General features: G+C 39.7%; 1 protein-coding gene across 1 annotated transcript in view; it reads left to right on the top strand.

The window, feature by feature from the left end:
* Positions 1-1,640: 1,640 nt before the first annotated feature.
* The window catches only part of EP300 (EP300 lysine acetyltransferase), a 63,586-nt gene continuing 43,900 nt past the window's right edge, over positions 1,641-21,326 (top strand). Inside the window, exons 1-2 of the mRNA XM_082498817.1 lie at positions 1,641-2,051; positions 16,531-17,189. Of these exons, the coding sequence (XP_082354943.1) occupies positions 1,958-2,051; positions 16,531-17,189 (753 nt within the window). The 5' untranslated portion in view covers positions 1,641-1,957. The remainder of the gene's footprint in view (positions 2,052-16,530; positions 17,190-21,326) is intronic.

Below are 21,326 nucleotides of genomic sequence, written 5' to 3'. Positions count from 1 at the left end.
TTGTGTGCGCCAGCGCCGCCGGGCCCCGCCCCCAGGCCTGGCCCCGCCCCCTTTTTCTCTTGGCTCATTTCCGGCCGCCGCCGCCGCCGCTCGCTTCCCTCCGAGGACTCGGGAGAGTGAAGAAACAACAGCCGCCATTTTGTTTGTGTGTGAGCGACTGAGGGAGGGAGCGAGAGGCCGAGCCGGACGGGCGAGCCAGGGGGAGGGCAGCGCAGAGAGACCCAGGGGCCCGGCTAGGGGACGGGGAGAGAAGCGAGGAGCCGAGACGCCCCCCACCCCCCCCACCCCGCGCCAACCCGCCCGTCACCCCTTTCTCTTCTCTCTCCTTTTCTCTCTTATCCTTTTCCCCGACTTCTTTCTCTCCCCCTCTCCCCGCCGCCTCCGCTTCTGCCCGCTCCGCCACACACGCCAGAGGAGCGGCCGCCGCCGGGCCGCCGTCGAGCGCCAGGCAGGGGCAGTAGGGAGCCTGCGCTCGGCCCCCGCGCTGCCTGCGCCGTCCCGCCCCACCCCCCCCCGCCGGGGAGCGCCGGGGACCCCCTCCCCCCTCCCGGCCATTTAACCCACCCCGGGGCCGGTCCCCTGCCGTAATTTTTTTGCTATTTTATTATTTTAATTTTACCTCTCCTCTTCTCGGAGGGGTCGCTGACCGGCCTCCCCCTCCCCTCCCCTGGCTACCAACCTCTTCGCTTCCTTCCCCACCCTCGCTGAGGCGAAGAGGGAGCCCCCGCCGCGCCCCAGCAGCGGCCGAGGTTTGTCTCCCTCGCTTTCCGCGCCCCGCATTGCCCGTGGGTCCGCGAGAGCGGAGACGGGCAGTCCCCCTCCCTGCCCGGCGCCAGCGCTCGCAGCCATCCTCGGCAGCCCGGGAGGGGGGAAGGTAGGCAGAAGGGGGGGGGGAGGGGCCGGCTTCTTCTTCCTCCTCCTCCTCCTGCCGCTGCTGTGGGATCGGCCCCTCTGCCTGCGCCGGAGGGGGGGGGCAGCCTGCTACTGAGAGCGAGAGAAAGAGGAAGGGGAAAGAAGAGAAGAAGAGGGGAGGGGGGGGTAGAGAGGGTGTTGAAACCCGCCCCCCACCTTCCCATCCCGCGATCGGTGCTGCCTCCATCAGGACAACAACCCCTCCTCCTTCCCTGCACAACAAGATGTGAAGCGGAGACTCCTGGGACTTATCCTCACCCTCCTCATCCTTACAGCTCCCCTTTCTGCAGCCATTAGCGACGGGCGAGGAAGAAGCGAGTGGAGCTGGGGACCCCGCGCACACCTTGCCTCTCTGCCCGCCGCCTCCCCCCCAGCCCTGACGCGGGCGGTGGGTATTTTTTTGCAGGGTGGTGTTGGAGGGGGAAGGAGCCGCTGCTAGAGGACGGTGATCTTTTTTTCTTTTTTCCTCCTCCTCTCCCCTCCTTCGCCCGCCTCCTTGTGGCGATGAGGAGGAGGAGGACGGCGCCGAGGAGGAAGAGGCTGATGGCGGCGGTGAGGAGGCAGCAGGAGGAGGAGACCCCCCGAAGGATGAAGATGATGATGGTGGTGGCGGCGAGGAAGCACCAGCAGCACAACAGCCGGGATTAATTTTACCAAAAAAAAAAAAAAAGAAAACCCAGCAGCTTCCTTTTTTTTAATTTTTTTTTTTTTTTTTTTTTTGGCGGGGGCTTTACCGGCTCTTCCCATCTTCGCTCAGCCCTTTCGCCCGGGGGAAGAGGCGTCTTCCCCCCCTACCTACTCCGCCCCAGCTCCCACCTTCTCCCTGCTTCTCCGCTGCCGCCTTCCCGGAGCCCGAGGGGCAGAAAAAGGGGAACTCGCCCCCCCCCCCCCGTCCTCCGCCGGATCCTCCTCGCTCCCTCTCGGCCTTATTGTTGTTCTTCAGCTGACTCGGGGCCCGAGAAGAAGGTGAAGGTTTTGGGGTTCACCACCCCCCCCTCCCCACCGTCTCTCTGCTTTTGAGTGATTGTCTAAAAAAGAATTAAAAATGGCCGAGAATGTGGTGGAGCCGGGCCCGCCTTCAGCCAAGCGGCCTAAACTCTCCTCACCGGCGCTCTCCGTGTCCGCCAGCGACGGCACAGGTCAGTCTCGGGGGCCCAGAGGCCCTCCCAACCTCTCGGTGCCGCAGTTACTGCCCTTTCTCCCCCTCTTCTGCCTAAACCACCTCCTCCCTTTGGCTGCTGCTAACTCGTGCCTGCCTCCGTCCTTTCTGCCTGTCTGGTTTCTCCCCTTTTCGCTCTGCTTGCACCTATCCGTGCTATATGGCATAGGGAAGGGTGTTGGGATGTTTCTGCCCTTCTGGTTTTTTGGAAGTGATTGAAAGCAAAGCCGTTCGGTTTATTGTGCTTTTGATCAACTGCAGATAAGACTTAACAGTTTGTCATTTTCGTGTCTTTCACAATGGTAGTTATTACTGAGCTCATTGCTAAGCATATACCTTTAATGCCAGTTGCAGAAATACGAAATAGTGCTAAAGATGATGCTTTTGTATACTTTATTGTTGAATTACATGTGTACGTTCGTACCCAGAAATGTGCGTTGTTTCTTATTTTATTTTGCTTATACAAGGATTTTTTTACAGCTTGTTTAGAAACGAGATTTATTTATCTGCTGTCTTTTTTTTTTTTTTTTCATTCTTACATGCGGTCTGCATATTTGATTTACTTTTTACAGCCCTTCTTACTATTCCTTGCAGAAGGATATCTAAAAACTGCTTTTCTGATTCAAATAGACCACCGACTCTAGGAAAAAACAGCTAAAACCTAAATCCAGATCCCAAGCTTGCAGCATAAGGTTTATTAGTACTCTTATCTTCTTAAAAGTGAAATATTATTTCACCTCACTTGTATTAAGAATCAATATGGAGTGTAGTTCATCTTGCATCTCCCATTTCTTTGCTGCGAGACCAAAATGTCTGAAATTCCCCTGTAGATTTAAGGGCTGTGAAGATAAAGAGGCTTCTCTGCAGTCCTGCAAAGGTCTTCCGTGGTGCCGCGAAGGCAAGCTAGAGGTTGGAAATCTTAGGTGTCCCAATCCCTAGCAAATATGAACTGGTTGTACTGGAGAGGGGAGAGAGTAACAAAGGGCTGTTCAGCTTTTTAATGCTTCTTGTGAAGCAGATGAGTATTTGGTGTCATTTTGCGATGAGAGTACTTGGTTACCTGTCCCACAGGAGTTTCTTTGAACTCACTTTAGATCTTCTTAGCCTATGGGATGTGGAGAAGGCCTCCTCCTGCCAGAATCTGGTGAGTGGTGGCTTTTCTTAAGCCACCGGTGGTCTTGTTCAATGCAGTTAACAACTGGCAAGAAAAAGGAAGAGTTGTTTGCCTTTTTTTTTTTTTTTTTTTTTTTTTTTTTAATAAAGCTTCTCATTTGACAGTAAACAGAAGGCTTTAGTAGCCGGTTTTTGGTTGAGCAGTGGATGTGATTCTACTTGGAATCATCTTCAAAAAAATTATTTTTGCCTTCTGTATTCTTGGTGAATGACATATTAGTTTTGAAAAGTTTGTGTGTAACTTTTAGGTACATTAGATACAGGCAATGTTGTGTTGTAACTGGAGGACATGACTATTCCTAATATCAACAGGTCTCTGGTAAAAAAGTGTTGGAGAAGCTGCTTTTTAGTTAGAGCTAGTTTGGGGGTTTTTGTGCTAGACTTCAAAACCAGTACTTAATTCAGTAGTAACCATTTAATTCAGTAGTAGCCATTTTTAATTTGTCTTGACAGTGATTATCTTGCTCTGTTTAGAGAGATGAAATAAAAATTATTTTGTGAGAGAGGTCCTGATGCTTGAAAAATATGAAAGTTAAAAGTGCATTTTGATTCAGATGAATGCACATATCCAGGTTAAGACATTTGTGATCAAATAAGGTTTGGATAATTTGTGAATATATTTCAGTTTAACAGGTGCAGATTTTCACAGAATACTTGGTCTATTTTAATTGCTAGCTTACTGGGCAGCTTAATAAATGATCTTTTTACAGTTACAGTGAAACACTAGGTATTGTGGGACAGTTTTAGTAGTGCACAAATGGGATAATTTTAAGTGATTGAGACTTTCATCACCTGATAGCTATGCAGAAGTTTATAGTGGTGCAGATACTTTATATATGCAGCATAAAACTATTAAAGATTCTTATTCTTCTGGATTTTTTTTTTAATAACTTATTACCTGGATTTGGGACAGTTCCACTTTCTGTGTTTTTTAACATTATACCATACTTGTTTCTCTAATTAAATAAAATCAAACCTTAACCAATAAGCATGTTTTGAGGGCTGTATTTTTTCATTTGCTGCTTGAGAAACTGCATTTTTTTTTGTACAGCTTTTCTTGTTGGAAGCTGCTTTGAAGTTTACATTTTTTTTAAGCTATCTGCTTCTTAAATTTGCTTTGAAATAATGCAAGCAGCTTTCATTAAGTAAATTCCATTTATAGAATCTGTTGTATTGTCCCCCCTCCTTAGTTAATTATAGAAAATAAATAACATGGTGCTTATGTACTTACTCAAGCACTCTTTTTAAAACTGTTAGATTCACAGCATCATTAGAGAGAGGGAAGGAGAAAGGTAAGAAACTTGCACTGTTGATGAAACTTTTTCCAGCACACACGCGCAGTGGATCTTTCAGTGTGTTTCTTTTGCTGTTAACTTTTTGCCTTATTTCTTAATCTGAAATACTGTTTTAGCTTGTTGGCTACCTAAAACCAGTGACTGACTATAATTATCTTATTCCTAAACTAGTAGATGTTAAGCGTGTTTATATGAAGACTAAGTTGAATCTCATTCATTCGTGTTTTCACTGTAGACCTGGATGATACTGATATTCTGGGCTTGTAATGTACTAAACTAAAATGTTTAATGGTTTTCTTCTAAAAAGAAGTCAGCAAAGATTGTCTTACTATGCTTGATTTATAGGCAGCAGCCAAATATAGCTACATTTCCCACTGTTGTAGCAGTGCTGCATCTCCTTCTGTCTTAAAAGTCTTAAATGCTTCATGTGTTCCCTGCTCAGAATTTGCTTTGCCATAGAGCGTACTGTATTAGTGTAGTTTTGAGTTGCTTTATTAATGCCAATTCCTTCTTTAGGAAGTAAGAATAACATGGACTTACAGGGAAACTGAAATGTTTGTAGCACATTTCGTAATAACATTTTGAAGTAATTTAGAAAGTCTTGGTATTGTCAGTGTAGTGTATTAGAATTTTTGAATGGTCTCATTTTTTTCTTAAATGTTGTGTAGTTATAGAATAGCTTCAGGAGCGGGACTGTGTGGATTCCCCTAAACTGCCAGAAGTTTTTCTGCAACTTTTTTTCTATTTAAATGTTAAATTTGTTGCAAAGAATAATTGTAATTATACACGTATCTTGTCCAGACCTTAAGTTTTCTGAGGGCCATTACAACTCTACAGTGGGATCACCTTTTGTGTACAGTATCTTTAGTATGGGATGTGAGTTTGTGACATTCGATGCTAGTGCAGGTCTTCTGTACTAGCATGGCTATGTTGACATAAGTAGTTTGCCAGTGTAGCTCATTTTGCTTACCTTTCCTTGCAGCTAGAAACACTGTTTTGACATGTTGAGCTGCGTCTAACAAGACTTCCTTAAACATTGTGTTAGCAAACTGGTGTACACCAGTCTATTTCCCCCCCACACTATAATAGAATAATTTGAGTGCATCCTGAAGAGTTACCTCCTTGAGTAAATGAGTGGAAGCCTTTCATAAGGTATCCAGTTAAAAATGTATCCTTAAACCAGTGATTTTTTTTTTTTTTTTTCCTTTTTATTTGCGAACCCCTCATTTTCTCCTGCAGTAATGCAGGTGTGCTGAAATTGCCACGTTCAGATTTCTATGTGATATATTCAGGAAGAGAGAGTTCAGTCATGTTTTACAGGTCTGCCCCCCCCCCCCCCCCCCTCGGAAATCTTTTCAGGGTCTGGGTTCAGAACTGATGTGTTTCGTCAAGGAATAAAACCAGTGTATACTCTCTGCTGCAGCGTGGTTGTATTGGGTTCAGAACTGCTGTGTTTCGTCAAGGAATAAAACCAGTGTATACTCTCTGCTGCAGCGTGGTTGTATGATATCATGTCTTCGGGTTGCTAGATCCGAAAATAGGATTGTAATTGCTTAGAGTTTCTGGCTTGCTGTAATGTGGGAAGTCAGTTTTCTACAATTAGTTGGCATGGGTGTTGTATCAGAGATCACTGCACATATTTGTGGTATGTGACTTAACATCCTTCAGTTTACTATATCCAAAATTTGCATTTTTCTGAGTAATAGAACATCTTCAATCTTCCTTTAGTATCCATCTTTAAAAAGTTTGTATGTTCCTATTTTTTAAGGAACTGCTTCTGACCTTTAAAACTTTACTCTCCCTTACATCAAAGGTCTACAACTTGTAGCAAAACTTGCCTGGACTACTGCAATTTTGAGCGATAGTCATCTTTCATTTGCTCCAAATGTACCAGGATGTTTCTTTGCTTGAAATGAGTTGTATTAATCTTGTCTCACTGCCTTTTCCAGAGGCATATGCATGGTTTTCAATTCTGTTTTTAAACAGCTACATGTTTTTTCCTAGTGTTTGTGTATACTACTTTTAAAATGAAATACTTTTCACAAATCTGTTTTCTGGCTGATATTTGAGATTAGTCATTAGCTATGTTTAACTTACAGCCATTAGTTAAAAATATTTACCCCTTCTTGTCGAGAGCCACATTTTTTTGCTGTTTCTTTTTTTCAAGTATTAGTTGTTATTTAAAATATGGTTTGATGGATGGCATATACTGTAAATAAGAGTATTGCAGTGGCGGATGCTTATGTAGCAAAATGAGCATCTTTGCTTCGTAGCTAAGTAGGTTCTCGAAGTAACTGCATTAGGAATAAACTTAAATTAAGAGAATTTAAGTCTGCAAGATTTTCTTTTGAAAAAAAAAAAATGAACCAATCATTCATACGGTGCTTAGTAACTTTTTAAAGAAAAATCTTGCAGACTTTTGAGCCTTGTAGATTTCTAAACTGCTGTATCTCTGCTTTTTTTGCCCCTTTCACCAAGTGGATTGTGTGTGTGTTTCTGACAGACCAGTATGTACTTTTTCTGAGCAATGTTAGAAAGGTGCCTATTTTTTAAAAAAGAAATATCCATTACAATACAAGGACCGTAATGTCATGGTGTAAAACTGAATCTTGAGCACTTAGAAATAAAATAACCTTTGAGACTAGAAAACCAGTTTACAGTTGCAATTTAAAAATTCAGATTCACAAGTTTGATATGGCAGGGAAGACCTTTGTTGCTGAACTTGGGAATTTAAATCCTAGATGAAAAAAAACCCTACTAATTTTTGCATCTTGTACTTCACGGTCCTGAAGCAGGGTTTGGATTTAGTCTAGACCGTCCCCAGTTCAGGGTATCGGTCAGTTGTGTATTTGCAGAAAACCAAAGTTTATTGGGGAAGGGTCTAGCAGACTTTAGGATTTATTGCACATTTTTAGGGGATGTGGGCTTCGTAAGGTACTGGGGATAAATACTGAACTTTTCCCGTAAGAATTCTGGTTTCTTGTACCTTTGCGACTTGGAGATAAAGAATTATTATGTTCTAATTTTGCATTATTTAGTGTGTATTTGTTGCATCTTCTCTGTAGGCTGCATGCTTTTCTCCAGCATGTCACCTCAGTGTCTTTCTTAGCTGCTTTAGCAGGAGCAGCCTTTCAGTGGTGGTTTCAACAATATAATGATACTACTTTAACCTTTCTCATCACCCGAACTAGTTCCCCCTCTGAGAGGGCTTGGCCAAAAGTTATTTAGATTTATTATTTGACAAATGGAGTAATTTTGCTGTGTAGATTTCACTGACAGATAAACAATGCACACCTGTCTCCAAGGATTTGGCTTTTCTGTCTTTATTTAAACTGTAGCAGCAGGCTGAAGTAAAATACATCTGTCTCTGCATATGGTTGTGTGCACTGACAAAAAACTTCCGTGGTTACATTGAATCTGTAGAACTTCAAGTAGAACTTGGACTAGGGTGGTTCACAGGAATCCTCTCCCTCAGCGGTGACGTATCTGACAACATGACTTCGTTCTCTTCCTAAATAGCAATGTTTCCTTAAAATGGATTGGCATATGAATGCATTTAAAGTTCTCTTAAAAACTTGACATGCTATATTCTTCTTCAAGCACAGATTTCTTCCAAGATTTCTTGAAGAAAATCAGAAAAAGGAGTGTTGAATTTTGATGAACTCAAGTCATAGTAACTTCTGGTTTAATTGATGATGTCAGGTGTGTTCACAGGAGCAGCAAGGAGATGAAATCGTGATCCAAACTAGGATTTTCATTAAAAAGTGCAAGTTAGGTACAAGACCTTCAAAAGCAGCGCAGGTTATCTTCTATTGTCGGTGGTTGTGAGATGGGGCAGAGAAAGATTTTGCTGTTTCCATGGAACACCATCATAACCATCAAAACATACAGAGTTTTGAACTGTATCTGTTTGCTTGCAGAATTATGATTTACTGTTTCTTGCTTTGTAGAACTCCCAAATACAAGTGAATAGATAATGTCTTACAACATACTCTTACTGTGTTAATGAGCTAAAATAATCTAATTATCTTTTTTTTTCTTTTTTAGACTTTTAATAAAAAATGAAGCTCTGGCAAAATGGCTTGCTCAGTACAAATTCTGCTGAAGTTAAACTGCCTTTTATGTATTCCTGAATATAATTTCAGGAGCTCTGGGGAATTACTCGTTCAAGATAAAGAAGTTTTATCTGCTGGCTTCTGGATTTTGTTTACATGTATATTTTCTTTTTTTACATAAATTCAGCATTGCTTTTTAATTTTACTCAGGAGTAATGTTGAATGAACTCAAGTCAGTAATACTCAAAATTGACTTGACTTTTTGGTAATTGTATATGCAGATTGCATCATTTCAAAGTAGTTGTTAACTTGACAATGAAATGAACTTGACTTTTTTTCTTGAAACTGATTTGTAATCACTTCTAAAATGAAACTGATTCAGTGTGGTTTTTTGCACGTATGGGTGTTCCCTTCCTATCTGCGTGTATCCATTTTTTGCCTACCAATATAGCAGGCCAGCAAGGCATCTCTAACTTCAGACTTGTGTGCACAGCGGTCCACATTTTGTCAGACTTGAAACTGAAATGGCATTCTTGCTATTTAATGATACCACAGACCAACCATAGATAACTTAAGGTGGTCTTACGGCAATTTCAGTGCCATACCTGGGATAGTCTTGGGAAAAAGAATACTAATTTAGAGGTTTTTCACTGAAGTTAAAGGTAGCCCAATGAAATTTATGCAAATAGCCATATGCTCACATGGAAATTATTAACTGTGTGACTTCAGCATTTTTGGAATTAAAATGCCAAAACTTATCTTATTTGGGTCATCAGTGGTGGCAATACTAGTACCTTTGTGTTGTGTTAGGTAACAGTGTGAATATGCAGGTACACAAACAATAGTGTCTTTGAAATACCCACTTAAGTGATATTAAAACATTAAGCATGCCCTGTCTTGATTCTTGATCATATGGAGTCTTTTCCATATGATTACACCACTTCTGTTTCCCTAGAACAGCTACAATTCCATATTCCAGATTTGTAACCATTGAATTTTCACTGTGGTTTTCAGTGGTAAACACCTGCTATTATCTGTATCTCTAAATACTGTTTTTTGAAGAACTTTGAATATGATAATGAAAATGAAAACAGTTTGTTATAAAAACAATTTTCTTCTAAAATTGGAAAAAAAAAGCATCAACCAGAGTCTACTAAAATTGGCATTTCTGTTGATACTAGTTTGGGACAAGTATGAATTAAACTTGCAGATTATTGAGACTTTGCAAAATTGAGACTTTTTCCTTAAGCAAGAACTGGTCTGTTTGACACCGGTGTTTCAGTAGGAATTAGGATAGCTTAAAAAAAAATGGAGAGCGAGACAATCTAGTTTTAGGACTTCAAGAGATGTTGAATGATAAGTTGTTGCTTCTTTAGAATGATTTTTTTTGTTTGTTTACACTTGTAAAATACTTATGCTTGTATCTGGTTTTCATGTGTGTTCTGGATGGTGAATTGGACTTTGGCCAACAAATGTTTGGTTGTGTTTAAAAAAATCTGTGCCTGAAGTTGTGCTCTACCATGACGTGCTAACATGTTTTGTGCCTTTGCATTTGTTGTCTTCCAGAGTTTTTGAGTCTGTTCTTTTTAGAGGTGTTTTCTGCTTGTATTGTTTGCAGTCTTACTTGAAATTACCAAGTTTCTCAATGCAGTGAATAAATTCAGGTCTTTTCTAGATTAGCAGGGAAGGAGGTAGGCAGTGCTTCCCCAGCTTCTTGCAGGGAACAGAATTAATATTGAAGTCTAATGCTGAAGACTTTGTTACTCAAATAGCGTAATACAGAATAAGAATTCTCAATTGCTGTTGCATAAGTGATAGTGAAGACCACTGCATCATACTTCCGCTTTTGAGGTGAATGATAATTAGGGTTATATAGGAACTGATGTCCTAGGATTTTGGAAGCGGTAGTTGCAATGATGAATCTAGACCTTAGTATTTTAGGCTGGTGTTGAATTTTTGCCCCTTTCTTTTGCATCAAATTAGTAGACTAAATTTGGTCTAAGTTAGGAAAAATGGTTTGGCAGAGTTTGTTACCATTGGGTAATTGTGGCTTCATGGAGGATCTACATGAAAAGCCTTTTCCTTAATGGGCTTTAATAGTAAGAATAAATCTGATCTCCAAAACGCTGTACGGCAAAGCTCTCTCACACCCACCTGGTAGGAATCTTAGAGTTTTTGCCTCTTTCTTAGACGTGGCTTTCCTCCCCTGCCCCGATAAAACTGCCTGAACATGTCTAGCTTAATTTTCTGCCATTGTAGAGTCCTTGGGAATTTAAGACTTTCTTTATTAGCACTTTGTTTCAAGTCTGTGCTTCACCTTGCTTCTGCATTTTCATGGACACCTGAGAATCGCCTCGTGAGAATGTGTCTACTTATCTCGTTCTGCCCTTTTTATTTTTATGTTTTGAGTTTGGGCTTTTTTTTAAAGGGCATTTCAGACAATACATTTTAGGGCCTGTAATACTGGTGCTTGACTGCAAGCTTGAAAAGCTGCTTTCTCTGGAATTTTGGTTGTATCCTTTGGGCACTTTCTCTGTTAGAAATCTAGGCCCTGTTCGATTCCTGGATAGCTTTCATGTCGCCATGCAGGGAAGATCCTGACCTCAGCAGCTTATTGTTATTCTTGGTCTCAAAGTGCAGCAAAGGTATCATGTTTTCTGCATAGTCCAACATCATCTGTGGCTCCTGTCAACCCTGTCACATGCATGCTTTGTGTTCAGTGTCCTGTATTAAGCCTTGTCCACTTGTTTCATTGTGAACCTAACAACTGTGGTTTAATTTGATCCACTGATAGGTTTCTGGAGCCCAGAAACATTTGTGCAAAAAGGTGACTTCAGCAGCTTTCTAATTTGATATGTCTGTGTTCAGAACATAATATAATAAATGGGATGCAGGGACAGGAACTGTAAAGTCTCTTACCTCTGTAAGATCAGCAACGAGGTAAGTAAGCATTGGAGTAAGTTGTTTCACATGTCTGGTATGCAGAGTTCTTCAGGCATCGCTGTTCACACATGATGCTGTTTCTTCAGATATACCAACTCTTCTCTGAGACTGAATGCTTGAATGTCTTTGGTCTGAGGGTACAGTACAGAGAGTAAAACATTCTTGCTATTTTGTAGCATGTGGGCAAGTTCTTAGAAAACTAGTGTTATTCACTGCAGCCTATTTGGTGGAACCAGATAATCTCCATATTGATAGAAATGGCAGTTTTATTCTGAGAGGTGAATAGAGGTCTGTTGTCTTAATTCCGAAATAAGAAAACGATGGAATCATAACTGTAGGCTAGAAAGCATGCAAAAGAAACTAGCATGTGCCAGTTGAATCCATATGTCGATTTCTTTGGGTGTATTTTCCTTGTGTTGTAAGCATTGTCAGAAATCTTTACCTTGCCTTGCACGCTTTGAGAGCTGTTATATTGCTGGTGCTGCCAGATGCTCTTGCTGTAAAACTAGCTTGAAATAAATACTTTGTAACTCATTTGCAAATTGATTGCTTGATAAGGCACTGATGTCTTATTGACTTAAGGAATTTGATTGCATACTCTGAATCTGTACTAGTTTAAAGTCCGTTCTTGTGCTGGGTGGGTTTCCAACCCAGGCCAGCAGTCTCCTTGCCTCTTGCAGATCAGACGCTGTCAAAGGCAGACTTCTTAGAAGTAGGATCCAAAACTAAGAAAATAATCCATAGTATGCAACACAAGTTAGCACACTGATTTTTGAAGTTGCTTTCTCACAGTTTAGGGTGCAGTCCATGTTACTTAATCCAGTCTAACTGGACTGCCACTGAAAGAAGTGGACCTGCTCCATCTACTGTATTTTCTGACCCACTTTCTCACTACAGATCTAACGTAGCCAGGGCAAGTCAGGCCAGTTTCTTGACTGTACAAAAAAAGACTGGCTGAAGTGTTCAGTAGTGGTAAAGTTCCTGAAAGGAATTATTATATGCCTTTGCATGTTGAGACTACCTCAGGTTAAGACTTTCTGATTAGCGACTGAGACGTCATTTTGTGGAGGTATTTTCCTGCTCTTTCCTTTGAATCTTAGGTGGCAGTAGCAATCTATTCTATATCTTCTTGTTACCTTTGGAAAGAAATACAGTAATAATACCATAAATAAGCCACTCTATTGAGATTAAAATTTAGCTCTACCACTTACTGCCTGCATATTACTGGGTGTTTTTGAGCTCTTAGGCCAGATACTGTCTGTTCTGTTAAATCCCAATTTTTCTGTGTCTGATTATACCCTAAGATCTCTAGGGATTATGAATAAGGTAGACAAATCTTTGCTGGACTGATCTGCCTCCTTTGCCTACCCACAAGCTTTATTTTGTTAGTAAGAAGTCTTCGTGTGTATCCTTAATGAAACAGATTGCAAGGCTAGCAGTGTAGTCAGTGTACTAGAAAGTCAATCAGTTCTCTGGATATTTATCACCATTGTCTTAAGATATGCCTTTGGCTCTTGTATGAATGTATGTGCTATTATTTTCATGTAGTCTATGAGCTGTCTGGCCCAGCCTTGTCAGTTTTTGGATTGGTCATAGGTAGAACTCTCTACAGTGGGCTTTAGGATATGTATTGTATGTAAAAGACTGTGAAATGGATTGCAACTGTTGCTAGATACACACAAAGTCTTATTGATCTTTTAATGGTCTTTGGAGACTGTTCGTGTTTCAGTCCAGTATCTGAAAACTTCTGCCTCATGGCAGTTGACTGAAAATGCAATTTTCATAGTTTACCAGACAACTGAAAGTTTTTTGTAGTTTTGTTGTTTACCTACTGGCTGAAGAAGACTTTGAAGTTTTCTTTTTGGAAATGACTTACAAAAAGAGCAAACTCGCACCAGAATATCGCATTGTTGGTATTTACTACTTACGATTTTGGCTTGTAGCTGATAGTATTCTTTTATGATGAATCTTCTGTTGTATATTCTCTAGGATTAAAAATCTTCAAAGTTAGTTCTATATGGAAAGAACAGTTTACACTTTTTGTTGTAAAGAACTAATCTGATTGGGATTATCTCACAACCATATAGGTTTAGGGTTTTTTTAATATAGCTGTTTATTTGTTGTGTTTTGAGATATTAATAAAAAGAGTTAAAAATACTTTGAGTTTTTTATGACATTTTTCTTCCTGTTCATGGGTGGCACAGAATGGCCAGTCCGAGGAGCTCAGGTCCTACGGTTGGATATGAGCGAGTAAGCCTTAAAACTGGAATTATCTCCTCGTTTATGAGAAGGGGTAATTTCAAAAAGAATGAGGTCTTCAGGGAAGCAGATTAATGTTTTCTTGTGAAGAAAGATGAGCAAATCTTTGTCTCTCAAAACAAGAATTATACTGCCCCTTTGCAGTGTTATATCTGAAATCTTCTAAATGTGTGTTTCTGAGAAAATATTCTGTGGTGAACAAATTAAATCTTCATATTTGGACACTTACTGTTGACTTTCCAGCTGGTTTTGTGAAAGGCTCAATATACAATGGTCTGATCTCAAGAAAGGTGAAGTGGGGATTTTTGTTTTGGGACTTGCCTTGTCCTGGAAGCTGTGTCTCTTCAAGAGCAAAAGTGTTTTCCCCAGCTACAGTCAGTCACAAAACTGGCCTTTGAGCTGTGTGGGCATCTTTGCCTCAACAGCTGTTTCCTGGTTCGTAGATGGGAGGTTGCTCTCTGCTGCCATTATGGTTATGCTGTAGGTACAGGGTTTGTCCTGGCTCATGTTCTTCCCAGACACTTTCATTTTCAGTTTTGTTTGTTCATCATTAAGGAGATTTTGTTTTGTTTTTTGGACAGCAGACTAACTTGTGAATTACTGATTTTATTTATTTATTTTACTCCTTCCTCACTCATGAGCTGTTTGGCAGGTTATTAGCCAGGGTGTTTTCTGGATATAGTGCTTCAAGATTTGCCTGTTAAAGGTGTCCTAACGGGCACCTTAAGATGCCTGTTGAAGCTATTTTGAACTATCATGTGTTTTTTTGATTGCTTTCTTCATTTCCTTGATCTCCCCTCTAATTTGAGGGTCTCTTCCACTGTAACTCTTCCTACGTTCATCAGTATTTAATTCCTAAGCTAACCACTGAGCATTGTAATTTTTTTGGGGGGAGTGTGTGTTTTGAGGGAAGTCTACTGACACAAAACTTTAAATTCATCATTTTAAATGGAGGAGAACTTGGACAAAGCTTTATTCTTCTGATTATTCCTTCATTTCTGAATCTTCAAAAATACCAGTCATGCTGAAGAACACCAGTGATACAAATGAAAGATCAGCCCTCAGTATGTGTTGCAAAACATAACTTTTAGCATGAGAATGAAGTTAATGAAGAATGGGCTAACTGATTTTAATAGTTTAAAACGTAGTTCTTTAGTGGAAATTTTTACTCTGTCTGGTGCTTTGCAGTAGTGAAGAATATATAAATGAAGTTATAAGATCTCTTCTGTTGTGGTATACCTGCATTCTTGCCAACCTCATACCATATTTTCAGAATTCTTAAGTCACGATCTTATCTGTGATAACAGTTGCGAAGTTGTAGAAACTCTGTTAGTACTGGAGTTTGGCAGTTTAGGTATCATATCTTGTGAAACATTTTGAACAGATTTCTAATGTTGATGAGTTATGTGTTGTTTAACCGTAGGCTTTTTCCATTAATATTTGAACCAAGTCATCTTGCCTCTCTAGAATTCGATGTAATTGACATTTTCTTTTAAATGCAGTTGCAATTGCTGATATAATAAGTAGTATCTTAAGTCATTGTCTATATCTGAAGCTTTTGAAAATGCAGTGCACTACCTCCTACAGAGCATCCATGAAATCACCTTTCTGGCAGAAGTGGGGCTGAAATATTCCAATACTTAAAATTAAAAAAAACCCACCTCCTTTACTACGTGTTTTCAGATTCCAAATCTTAAGCTTTACAGCCTAGTTGTGTGTAGCTACATCATACAGTGGCTCAACTTTTAGCCGTAAACTTTGTAGGTTATTTTTAACTACCGTAGATTAAGTATACAGATCAAGGTGCATGCTGTTTCTGCAGACATGAGAACTTCTTGTTTTCTTGAGCAAATTGATTCTGGTGCCTGTGTAATATATAGATACAAGAATATCCCAAATAGTAATCTTTCTCCACTTGGTCGCTTTGGGGCTTACTTTGTGAAGCAAAGGGTTCTTGATGTGAATTTGATTTTTTTCATCCTGGTGTTTTGTCACAGCTTCATGGCCAGGAGGATTATTTTGATTTGATTGTTTTCTGACAGTGTTTGTTGTAGAAGGATACTGTCTGTCCAGTGAAGTTCAATGGAATTTTGCAATTCTGTGCTGGGAATGACTGGATGTGGAAGATTTAAAAAAAAAAAAAAAAAAACCAAAAAAAAAAAACGAACAACAACCTATCAACAAAAAAACCCAAACAAACAACACCCTCACAACCAAACCTCTATGTATTATTTTATAAGTAGTAAACATTTTTTTTTTAACTATATTACTATATTAGTTATGTCTGTTCCGAAAGTGACAGTTCGGTGAAAGTTAAAAATTAAAGACAGTACTTTCCCATCAACCTTTCAATTCTCTGTGCTAATTGTTGTCTTATTTCATTGGCTAACTCTGTGGGATTTTTTTAATAGTTTTTTTCTTCTCCTTCATTGTCAAATTTCTGAAGTTGGGAGGTCATAGTCTGAGATACCCAGGGATCTTTCAACACAAGCTGTTGTAGGAGAGTGAAGTAGAATGGTCTTCTCTAGTTTAGACTCTGCAAAGTTTAGAAATTACTTTTATCATGATAAATTGGATAGTTTACAGTAATGACTGGTTTGGGAATTTTTCTGGAACATAGAAAGTGAAGTTTTGCTAGTTACTTGAAATAAAAAACAGAAACTAATGAACAAGATTTTCCTTCGGGACACTAGTGATTGCTCTGACCTCATATAAAATTTGTTTTATTTTTCAGATTTTGGATCACTCTTTGATCTGGAACATGACTTGCCAGATGAACTGATCAGCTCCACGGAACTGGGACTCACCAATGGTGGTGACATTAACCAGCTGCAGACCAGCCTTGGCCTGGCACAAGATGCTGCCTCTAAACACAAGCAGCTGTCTGAACTTTTACGGGCTGGTAGCTCCCCAAATCTCAATATGGGGGTTGGTGGCCCTGGCCAGGGCATGGCCAGTCAAACCCAACAAAATAGTCCTGGAATGGGAATGTTAAACAGCATGGTGAAAAGCCCCATGGCACAGGCTGGGTTGACTTCTCCTAATATGGCGATGGGTGCAAGTGGACCAAACCAGGGTCCTTCAGCCCAATCCACAGCAGGAATGATGCCAACAGTAAACAGTCCAGTTAATCAGCCTGGCATGGGAATGAATGCAGGGATGAATGCTGGCATGAATCCTGGGATGTTGGCAGCAGGCAACGGACAGGGGATGATGCAGGGGCAAGTCATGAATGGTTCGATTGGAGCAGGCAGAGGGCGACCTAATATGCCATACCCAAACCCAGGAATGGGTAGTGCCGGTAACTTGTTGGCTGAGACACTGCAACAAGGCTCTCCACAGATGGGAGGACAGGCTGGACTGAGAGGGCCACAGCCTGGAGCCATGAACAAGGTAAGACAAACTAAGCTTGACTTTATTACTTTCTTTCTTGTTAACTTTGTTTTGTAAGATTTATTCCTCTGCAGTATGGGTTCTATAGAATAGGATTTTTTCTTGTGAGAGTCCTGTATCATGTGGTGAATAGTTTATATGCTGCTAAAGTGGAATTTGTGGCAGTCATAAGAGGCAAAAACTGAGTCTTGCACAACAAGGAAGATTTGCTAGATTAAAAAGCCTATTTTAAAAATCTTGTGGCAGTATAGATTATTGACAACAATGAAAAGTAACTTGGTTGTATTTTATTCTGTTTTATACTTTGTCCGCAGATGTATTTTCCAACCTAATGTGATGCTGATATTATGAGTATGATGGGAATCCATCAGGACCTTTTAGATGTTGTAGTGCTTGGGTTTTTTGTGACACTCAATGAGAGTATTTGTTGTCTGAGATCAGCTGAGTGTTTATGCTGATGATGCCAAGAGGCATATACAGATTTGAATGGACAGATGTGCTGTATGTGACAAGACGTACATTGACCTTGTTAAGAAATAAGTATTTGAGTTAATGGTGGTGAATGAATGCTTGCGTAAACACCTGAAGACAAATTTTGGGTTCTTAAGACTATTAATCCAACTCCAGTTCTAGTTTTAAAATTGACAAGGGCTTTGTGTGTAGGAGAGTAGACCAGAAAGCTGAAAAATCTTTTTTTTTTTTTTTTTTTATGTTGGAGAGTGTAATAGATGTGCTTATGTAATTTAGGAGATTGGAATAAAGTTGTTATCATGAGTTACTAAAAAGACGAGAGAAGACCTAGTGATTTAAGTGACAAGGCAATGTCTAAATTGAATTTTTGTTGTGTACAATCAGCTTTTTTAGAGTAGGGAGCCACTTGAGTATTCTCAAGTTTTTAGTGTGTTGATCAAAAACCTAGAAAATGCTTAAATGTTTCAGTTCATGTTAGGTGGGTATTTTGTGTTTCCTGGCTAATGAGGGGAAAGGTTTTCCAAGGTGATTTGAAATACCTGAATAGATCTATCTTGGAAGGCCTAAAGTAAGTCCACTTGGAGGGCTTGGAATGATAAGTAACATAGTCTTAAATGTATATGAAACACAAATGAAAATTATGCTGTGTATTAATGGTTTTGCTATGCTTTAATGTATTAGGTGAAATCATTTTAGTGTCTCATGAATGTTATTAATTATGAAGTTATTTGATCATAGCCATTTGCTTAAGCTAAGTGTGCTGCTAACAATGGTTCTGATATGTGTGTGTCTAGTAATAAGTTGATTTCTGTGGTCTGGTCATTTCAGATATTTTTGCCTGATAGGAAAGTTTTTGTAAAGCTTGATTGCTACAGTAGAAAATTTGTATGCAGTTTACAGTAGAAAGAAATGTAACTACTCAGAAGTATTCTTGTACTGGAATTATATAATGTCTCATTCATTATTCCTTGGCCATAAAAAAAAAAAAAATTACTTTGATCTTCAGAAAGCTGTATTCAGAGGTCAAAAATAGACGTATTGGTTATTTGCGTGAAATGCAACTTCTTAATCCTTACTTATCACAGCTAAAGTAGGGTTATGCACTATAATAAACTCGTTTATCTCAGAGAAGTTAAGAAAGGACACAACATCAAGCTTTTGGTTGATGTAGTCCAAAATTAAATTGTCTTCATCACTTGCTGAAATTCCAAAATGTGCTGTACATCTAAAGTAAGAACACTTTGTGCTTTTGGGAATATTCAGACCAAATACATGATAACTTCTGGTTTTTTAGTTCATAGTCCCAGACTGGTTAAAAATTCTTAGTTCTCTAATTGCTGATAAAAAATCCTTGAGACTTTTAGCATAAGTATGGTGGCTATAACCCTAATAAAGGACTTGAAACTGCCAGATGAGAAAGAACAGTCTGAAATGGAGGCTGAAATTCCAGAATGTCTTCAATTGGTTTGGTTGTTGGCAGGGAGCCGGTGTTTCACTTCATGCAGTGGAGTTAGCAAAGTCTGACAACAGTAATGTCTAACTGTTTTATCTCTCCACCCATCTGCTTTTGTTTTTTCTCACCTACAAATCTTCAAAAAAGTAGATGAAAACAGAGGACCCTAAGCAGTTGTTTTTAAAAGCCTTTTTTTAAGTGGTAAATTTAGTACTGTGTTGCTGTTAGTGTGGGAGTTTGTGTAATAATTTCTCTAGGTTTTCTTCGTTGCTGCAAAAAATGTGCTTTATCCAGGAGCTGTCCTTCAGTAGGAGAAAAAAATGGACCAGACACTTGAGTTGCGTTCAACTTCATCATTTAGCTTGCCAAAGTCAGCTCTCTTAGGTGATGGGAGGGTTGCCTCTGAGTTGTCTCTCAGTAAAACAGAGGTGCATTGTCTGCAATGGTTTGTATGGAGAAATAGCTTAGGTTTCCTGGGATGTTAACTAACTGGGAGGGAGGATGTTATGCTCTTTTAACAGTAAAGATGAGCTCCAAATGTCTAGTCAATTTGGAAAGCAAAATTAGTTACATTTCTGCTTTGTTCTGTTGTCCTGTGGAATTACTGAAGCGTTTTCTTCCTCTCCTCCCAAAACATTGGCTAACAACAGAGTGGAACACTTGCTTTACACATTAGCCGTATACTTCCCAACTTTTCTAGTTGTGTGTGTTGCTTTTTAGGGTTCGAAATCCCAGATGTCAATGTAAATTATTGATTTGGGGTCACCTGATATACATAAATGTGTGCTGTCATAATTTGATGCTTACATCCTGTGGTCTAATGCTGTAGTTTTATGTGGGATGGTAAGCAGACACTGACATATAAAGAAGCAACTCTGCATGCCATCTCTGTGCCAGTTGCATGACAGGCTGTGTTGAGGAACTAATCCAGGCTTGAAACTTATGATCATTTTAAAAAGTTTTAATTTGAATTGTTTTTTATACTCATCAGTTGGAAAGCTAGTGCTGATATTAGGGAGGGGACATACTAAAGGGATTGATAGTGCCAGTCAGAGAAGGGTGTGGACCCTGCTTTGGTGACAGTACCAGCTTAAAAATGGCTGTGAAAGTCTAGCCTGAAAGGAACTGTTGGAAGTTTGGAGGGGAAGTTTTGCTTTCTTGAATAGCTTTTTGTTTTCTATGTGCTTAGTTGTGTGCAAGTTAGGAGCACAACAGACGTGCCTATTACTCTTAAAATAGAGTTTTGGAAAATATTTGTAATGCTTTGATTCTTTCAGTGTTTAAGCATTTTTTGGCCTTTTGTTTCACTAGTAGTTTTACAGTTTTGATTAATTAAAAAGTAAACAGCAAATTCAAGCTCTATGATAAGTTAAGAACAAATTCATGTCTCCAGTTTTGAACCATTCTTTGTTTGGAATTACATCTAGTTAAAACCTTCAGTTTGTTGTTCCACTGGGTTCTGTCGAGAGTACCCAGTTATGGTCTTACTGTCTGGCCTCTTATTAGGGGAGGAGGGTATTTTGCATATACGTTGGTGTGTGCGTTTCTGTGATAGCGATGCTCTATCACAAAGTGACTAAGTTCACGTGACCTTCAGGTTGTTTTGATTTCATCTCCCACTGATTCAAGAAATGTTCTGTTACTCAAGTAATGAAATGGACGTGAAGGCAGTTCAGATTAGTAATGGCATTACTACTACCTCCACTGAGTATTTCACTCGTGTGTGAAATTACTTGTAATGTTTAGAGTTCCAGTAGTAATTCCTTGTCATTTGGCTTACTGTTTGAGTATATACAGGGGTCTCTCCTGTTATAATGGGTACATCAGTTTAACCTCTGTTAAGAATTGATGGCAATATTTTACAAAGACAAACACAGTTCTTAGGAATATCTATAACTTCAAGTAAAACAAGAAATGTCAGAATAATAAAGTTGTGTTCAAAGTTGCAGAGAGATTGAAGATTATGTCACCCACAAATCGTAAAATTAGATAAAGAAAATAAAAGCACCTTATGTCCCTTAGTGCTAGCATGTTCAGTGTCACGTTTTAGGTAGAAAGTCAGTGTTCTTGATTGCCTTATTATTTGCAATAGCTGTTTGATTCAACAGGTAAATGTATCCATAGTGTTTAGACTCCAGTACCAAGTGTACTATGAGATTCATTAAAAGTATAGTTGCGTGTTCTGGTCCTTTTCTTTCTCTTCTTTGCTGAAT

Source organism: Vanellus vanellus (genome assembly GCF_965231255.1).
Source record: "Vanellus vanellus genome assembly, chromosome: 1".
Classification (NCBI taxonomy): domain Eukaryota; kingdom Metazoa; phylum Chordata; class Aves; order Charadriiformes; family Charadriidae; genus Vanellus; species Vanellus vanellus.
Note: the sequence above shows the minus strand (reverse complement) of the source record. Positions and strands in the feature narration are given on the sequence as shown.